This window comes from Pezoporus wallicus, unplaced genomic scaffold, assembly GCF_028554395.1.
Source record: "Pezoporus wallicus isolate ANWC-B61680 ecotype Strahan unplaced genomic scaffold, APGP_CSIRO_Pwel_v1 contig_2348, whole genome shotgun sequence".
NCBI classification, from domain to species: domain Eukaryota; kingdom Metazoa; phylum Chordata; class Aves; order Psittaciformes; family Psittacidae; genus Pezoporus; species Pezoporus wallicus.
This window is the reverse complement of record NW_026636985.1, coordinates 26,891-33,274: the sequence shown is the minus strand read 5'-3', so window position 1 is coordinate 33,274 and position 6,384 is coordinate 26,891. Positions and strand designations below refer to the sequence as shown.

At 52.9% G+C, this 6,384-nt stretch overlaps 2 protein-coding genes across 3 annotated transcripts in view; both read right to left on the bottom strand.

The window, feature by feature from the left end:
- Nucleotides 1-6,384, bottom strand: part of RAB11FIP1 (RAB11 family interacting protein 1) — a 399,061-nt gene that overhangs the window by 381,241 nt on the left and 11,436 nt on the right. The gene's annotated exons all lie outside the window — the stretch shown is intronic.
- Nucleotides 438-3,801, bottom strand: BRF2 (BRF2 RNA polymerase III transcription initiation factor subunit). Its single transcript, XM_057402502.1, has 3 exons — nucleotides 3,403-3,801; nucleotides 1,973-2,294; nucleotides 438-1,298 (listed from the first exon to the last, which is right to left on the bottom strand). Exons 1-3 carry the CDS (start codon nucleotides 3,524-3,526, stop codon nucleotides 608-610), a joined length of 1,137 nt encoding a protein of 378 aa, XP_057258485.1. The 5' UTR covers nucleotides 3,527-3,801; the 3' UTR covers nucleotides 438-607.

The window sequence follows — 6,384 nt, the reverse complement described above, 5'->3', positions numbered from 1 at the left end:
TAATATATTAAAGATTTGCCCATCTGCTAGGTTGTACTGGTGTTCTTCACAAGCACAACAGGCTGCCAGGCATGGGGAGGGCAGCACTGCACACACAGAGCCCAAAGCTGTGCCCGAGCCATCCTTCATCTAAGCTCTCAGCAAGTGCAGGTGTCTCCTTGATCCTCACAAACCCATCCACCCCTTCTCATAAGAAGGTGAGATGGCCCCAGGAAAGCTGGAGGAGCTATATGGAAAACCAGCAGCAGTGTGAACCTGTGAAGCTGAGACCTTCCCCCTAGGCATCATCCAGTTCCAGGTCCATGGGCTCACCACATTCTGCTGCCCCACAGGACTGGGATGAGCCAAAACACCTTGTACCGGTGAGAAATAATCCAGAAACCAGTCCAGGCACCTGCTTTTTACTGATTTCTAAGAGAAATGTAACAACTCAAAGCAGATACTCCCTAAAAAACCCCATTTTGGTCCAGAACACGGAGCAGAACATCACGCACTTCATCCCAACCCGCCCCCTTGGGTGACTGTCCCTGCAGCACCCACTCTCCGGTGGGTTGGTCCCACAGTCCCTGCACCTCCAGCAGCACCATCCTGCTGGAGACAGCGACCTTCACATCCAAAGCTTGGCCTTCCTGAAGGCCTGCACCTCCTCTGGGCCCCGCAGGTACAGCTCGATCTCGCTGTCGGAGATGGGCTCATCACCGGTGACGCCAGAGTCGGAAGCGCTCGGGGCTGCAGTCCGCAGCCTCTTCCTTGGATTGAGGAGGCAGGGAGGCAGCAGGGGCCTTGGGGTGTCCTCACGCTGCTGCTGCCCTTCCAAGGGACAATCCCCATCCTGTGCTGCTGGAGCAGAGCCCTCACCCGTGGCCATGGGCTGCTGCTCCTCCCCGTCCTGCAAGCAGAAGGCTTTCTTGAGCAGCACCAGGCGGTGCTGCAGCAGGTCCCCGATGTGCTTGACCACGGTTTTCTTGTCCAGCTTAAACATCCGGAGCCAAAGGAGCTGCGAGGCCATTCTGAGGAGGATCTCAAGCAGCTCCTTCAGCCTCAGGTGTGCTGGTGGGGGCAGATCGACCCCTGCCAGCCTGCAGAAGCGGGCCAGGGTGCAGGAGAGGCGGGCAGGGGGATGCAGTGACTGCCAGGCCAGGAATGCTGCAGCCGTGACGATGGGCACGGGGTGCCGGCCCGTCACCAGCCATGTCTCACTGGCCAGCTCCACTATCTGCAGTGTTCTGGCCACCACCTTCTCCTTGTCCTCCACAAACTGGGCAGGGATGTTGGCTGTGGGCTGGAAGAGCTGAAAGCTGAAAGAGCAAAGAGCTTATGGTTAGCATCATGGGGGAGCTGCACCAGCTTGTTTCTGCTTGTGTCACCTAGGCAAGTGCAGCATGGCTCTCTCCAAACTGGGGATAAAGGGGCAGGAAGACAATAACACAGCAGTAACTTCATCCCAGAACATCACTCCTAACCTGTTAAAGAGAGTAATTTCCTCAACGCTGTGGCTGTAATCAGAGCTGGGGTTTAGCTCTGCATGGAAGTATTTGTTGTGCCTCAGGACCCAAGCCAGCCAGAGCAGGCTGGGCCCAGGGCTGGCAAAATGGGCTTGATCCTGAAGAATTCACAGATAGAATGGGTTGGGTTGGAAAGGAGATGAGCTCTTAGGCAGAAGCTCTTCCCTGTGAGGGTGCTGAGGCGCTGGCACAGGGTGCCCAGAGAAGCTGTGGCTGCCCCATCCCTGGCAGTGCTCAAGGCCAGGTTGGACAGGGCTTGGAGCAAGCTGCTCTAGTGGAAGGTGCCTTCATGGATGAACTTTAAGTCCCTTCCAACCCAAACCATCCCATGACTCTATGACACTGACACACCTGTGTAACAGCCCAGGTCTCCCTCTGCTTGTAGGCTGTGCCCTGGGCAGAAACTTTTCCACCTCCCCTCCAGCATCCACGCAGGACCCTGCAGTGGCTGAAAGAGGCCCCGTTACCTGTTCAGGTGGCTCTTCACCAGATCTGCCAGGCTCAGGGCGGGCACAGAGAGCTCCAGCTCCTTCTGCAGGCTCAGGAAGACGCTGGCAAACAGCTCCTGCTTCGCATAGAGCAGCGAGCAGATGGTGCCCATGGTCAGGGGCCAGTTGTGCTGGCGACAGGTCACGAAGACGCAGCAGCCCCCCAGGAGCTCCTTCTTCTCCAGGCTGAGCAGATGGAAGGAGGGATGCTGCAGAGCTCTCTGCACGTAGGACACCGCCGTCTCCTCAAAGAGCGCCGGGAGCTGCAGGACCTTACAGAGATCCTGCACCCGCCTGATGCCTGGGAAAGACACAGCCCATAAGGATCAGCTCAAGCAGCTTCGGATACACCCCTTATCCACAGCATTCACCCAGCCCCAGGAGAAGGCACAAGCAGCACAGCTCCTGCAGCCAGAATGGAGCATCGCCCTTAGTGCAGGTGAAGGATGCTGAACTGCCTCCTGCGTGCTCCACTGCCAGCTCTGAAGGCTTTTACCATTTAGAGAGCATTAGGACCATGTTAAACCAGAGCAGCAGCACTAGGAACGCATCAAACCAGAGCAGCAGCAATAGGAACGCATTAAACCAGAGCAGCAGCAATAGGAACACATCAAACCAGAGCAGCAGCACTAGGAATGCATTAAACCAGAGCAGCAGCAATAGGAACACATCAAACCAGAGCAGCAGCACTAGGAACGCATTAAACCAGAGCAGCAGCAATAGGAACACATCAAACCAGAGCAGCAGCACTAGGAACACATCAAACCAGAGCAGCAGCACTAGGAACACATCAAACCAGAGCAGCAGCACTAGGAACACATCAAACCAGAGCAGCAGCACTAGGAATGCATCAAACCAGAGAAGCAGCAATAGGAACACATCAAACCAGAGCAGCAGCAATAGGAACACATCAAACCAGAGCAGCAGCACTAGGAACACATCAAACCAGAGCAGCAGCACTAGGAACACATCAAACCAGAGCAGCAGCACTAGGAACACATCAAACCAGAGCAGCAGCACTAGGAACGCATTAAACCAGAGCAGCAGCAATAGGAACACATCAAACCAGAGCAGCAGCAATAGGAACACATCAAACCAGAGCAGCAGCACTAGGAACACATCAAACCAGAGCAGCAGCACTAGGAACACATCAAACCAGAGCAGCAGCACTAGGAACACATCAAACCAGAGCAGCAGCACTAGGAACACATCAAACCAGAGCAGCAGCACTAGGAACACATCAAACCAGAGCAGCAGCACTAGGAATGCATCAAACCAGAGAAGCAGCAATAGGAACACATCAAACCAGAGCAGCAATAGGAACACATCAAACCAGAGCAGCAGCAATAAGAACACATCAAACCAGAGCAGATGTGGTGTGAGAAGGCAAGTGAAGGAGCTGCTCTTACCTCGCTGCAGGCAGCGGCTCAGCTGCTCCCTCTGGCCAGTGCTCTGGGAATAGGCCACCTCTGGAAAAGAGGCAGGGTTAGGAAAACAGGGACCCTGGGACAGCGTCAGCATCATCCGGAGCATGGTGCTGGATCCCAGTGATCAGAATGGAGCCGCCGAAGCAGCGCTGGCAGCACACGGTGGGTAAGGGAGAGGGGCGGGATCCCCTTTGAGCCATTGCTTCTATCCACACGGAACCAGCAAAGGGCCTCAGGGCTTCTCCACTGCACTGGATAGAACCTGGCAGGGAGGTGCTGCTGGTTTGCCTTATAATGGGAAACCATGCTGGGTCTGTGCTTAGGGAGGGAGGAAGGGGAAGGGAGGAGGAAGAAGGGAAGAAAAGGAAGGGAGGGAGGGAAGGGCAAGAAAGGAAGGGAAAGAAGGGAAAGTAGAGAAAGAAGAGAAGGAAGGGAAAGAAGGGAAAGAAGGGAAGAAAGGGAAAGAAGGCAGGGAGAGGAGGGAAAGGAAGGGAAATAAAGGAAAGAAGGGAGAGAAGGAAGGGAAAGAAAGGAAGGAAAGGAAATGAAGGGAGAGAAAGGGAAGGAAGGGAAGGAATGGATAGAAGGGAAAGAAGGGAAAGGAAGGGAAAAGAAGGAAAGAAGAGAAGGCAGAGAAAGAAGGGAAGGAAAGAAAAGGAAATGAAAGGGAAGGAAGAGAAAGAATGGAAGAAAATGAATGGAAAGGAAGGGAAAGGAAGGGAAAGGAAGGAAAAGAAGGTAAAAGAAGAGAAAGAAGGGAAGGAAGGGAAAGAAGGAAAAGACAGGGAAAGGAAGGAAAGAAGAGAAGGCAGGAAAAGAAGGGAAGGGAAGGGAAGGGAAGGGAAGAGAAGGGAAGAGGGAAGGGAAGGGGGAAGGGAAGGGGGAAGGGAAGGGGGAAGGGAAAAGGGAAGGGAAAAGGGAAGGGAAGGGAAGGGAAAAGGGAAGGGAAGGGAAAAGGGAAGGGGAAAGGGAAGGGGAGGAAGGGAAAAGGGAAGGGAAAAGGGAAGGGAAAAGGGAAGGGAAAAGGGAAGGGAAACAGGAAGGGAAAAGGGAAGGGAAACGGGAAGGGAAAAGGGAAGGGAAAAGGGAAGGGAAGGGAAGGGAAAAGGGAAGGGAAAAGGGAAGGGAAAAGGGAAGGGAAAAGGGAAGGGAAAAGGGAAGGCAAAAGGGAAGGGAAAAGGGAAGGGAAAAGGGAAGGCAAAAGGGAAGGGAAAAGGGAAGGGGAAGGGAAAGGGAAGGGAGAGAGGAGAGAAGAAAAAAGAGGAGAAGAGAGAAGAAAGGAAGGGGAAGGAAGGGAAAGGAAGGGGAAAGGGAAAAGAAGGGAAAGAGATGGGATGACGAGAGTTCCGCCGGGGGGTTACCACTGCGGCCGGGCAGAGGGGGAAGCTCTCGGAGCATCATCCCTGCTCGCTTTAGGGCTGCAGCACCCCAGTGTGCAGGGGGGGTTTGGGTGCCCCCCCCATCCACCTTCCATCATAATAATTCCATTATAATCGCTTTTGCTATTATAATATTTTGAATATTTATTTAATAATAGTATTTATTAAATTATTAATATTTAATGTAGTCACTATTATTAGTATATTCAATATTATAATAACACAGGCTCCCAACGCAAGCGTTTTGGAGCTAAATGCCTCCAAGGCAGCACAGAGCTGATTGCCTCTCTTCATCCCCTGCTGCTGCAATTGAGGGTCATTACACTTAGGGCACCAAGGGCTCAGCGCTGGGACTGGGGTGATTGAAGCGGCCAAGAACCTTTCACATGCGTCTTACTCTTCCTGCTTTCCTGACACTCTCTGTTCTGGTGATGCGGATGAGCTCGTCCATCAGGTTTCCCCACCCTGTGAGCTGTTTACCTTGCAGGGATGGAACCAGCCCAAAAATACCTTGAGGATGAGGAGTTTGAGGCAGCAGAGCCGGTCACAAGGAGGGGACAAGGCCCTTTAGAAGCTGCCCTTTCAGATACAAACAACACCCCGTGATTTAAGGTACTTTTATTTTAGTGTTCCACGAAACCAAAAGGCATTTAAAACCAAACAGGCTCCCAGGCTAAAAGCAGACAGTATAAACAGGAAAAACAAACATATTCAGATCCTTCAATCATAAAACAATGCATTTGGTTCTTAAGGCCCTTCAAGTCAAGGTGAAGCACCTTACAGGATATAAACCACCAGTCCCCTGATGCCAAAGCAAGGCTTTGACTGGTATTGCCAGCACAAGACCGAGGGATGAGGTTTGTGTGATGCTTTCGTGGCTGTGGAAGTCAAAGGACCAGGGAGAACAACCCGGGCTACAAGAGGCACAAAAGGCTGCCAGGAGATGATGTGAAAGGTTTTAAGGCTTCAGCCTCCAAGGAGCCTGCTAAGGGTGGGTTTTACCACGTTGTTTCTGTGCCCCTCACTCCAAGATGCGCGTTCTCACCCCAGTGATCCAAGCTTCACACAAGCCACGCTCCAAAAGCATCGTGCAAGCCCCACGGTGCTGGCAGCAGGACCCATCCACGAGGGCAGGAGAAAGCAAGAGGCCAGCCCTGCTTCCCAGTGTCCAGTTATGACCCTGGATAACGTCATCCCGGGCTCCTGAAGCCGTCAGTCACTGTGTAAAGGCACAACTGGTTTTCCTGGCTCTCCGACCTACAGCATCAGACAGCTGGGGAATACAGTCTAAAAGACAAGTCCTAGAGGTCCAGGCAACTGTTGCTTTCCAGAGAGGCACCAATCCTTCATCTTCCTCATTACTTCAAGGCACGAGAAGCAGCAGCAATGAGTAAGGCATCCAGTCCACTCCAAACTAAACCCAGCGCCAAGAGCTGAAGGGGGCAAAGCCTTCTGCGTTTCACCCCCTTCATCCACAGAACGTACAGCACAAAGAACCCATGGCTGAAGACATCTGCTCAACCAGAAAGAAGTACCCCAAAGTCTTCAGAAGGCTCTTAACGCTTAAAAGGCTTGGTTCAACTCC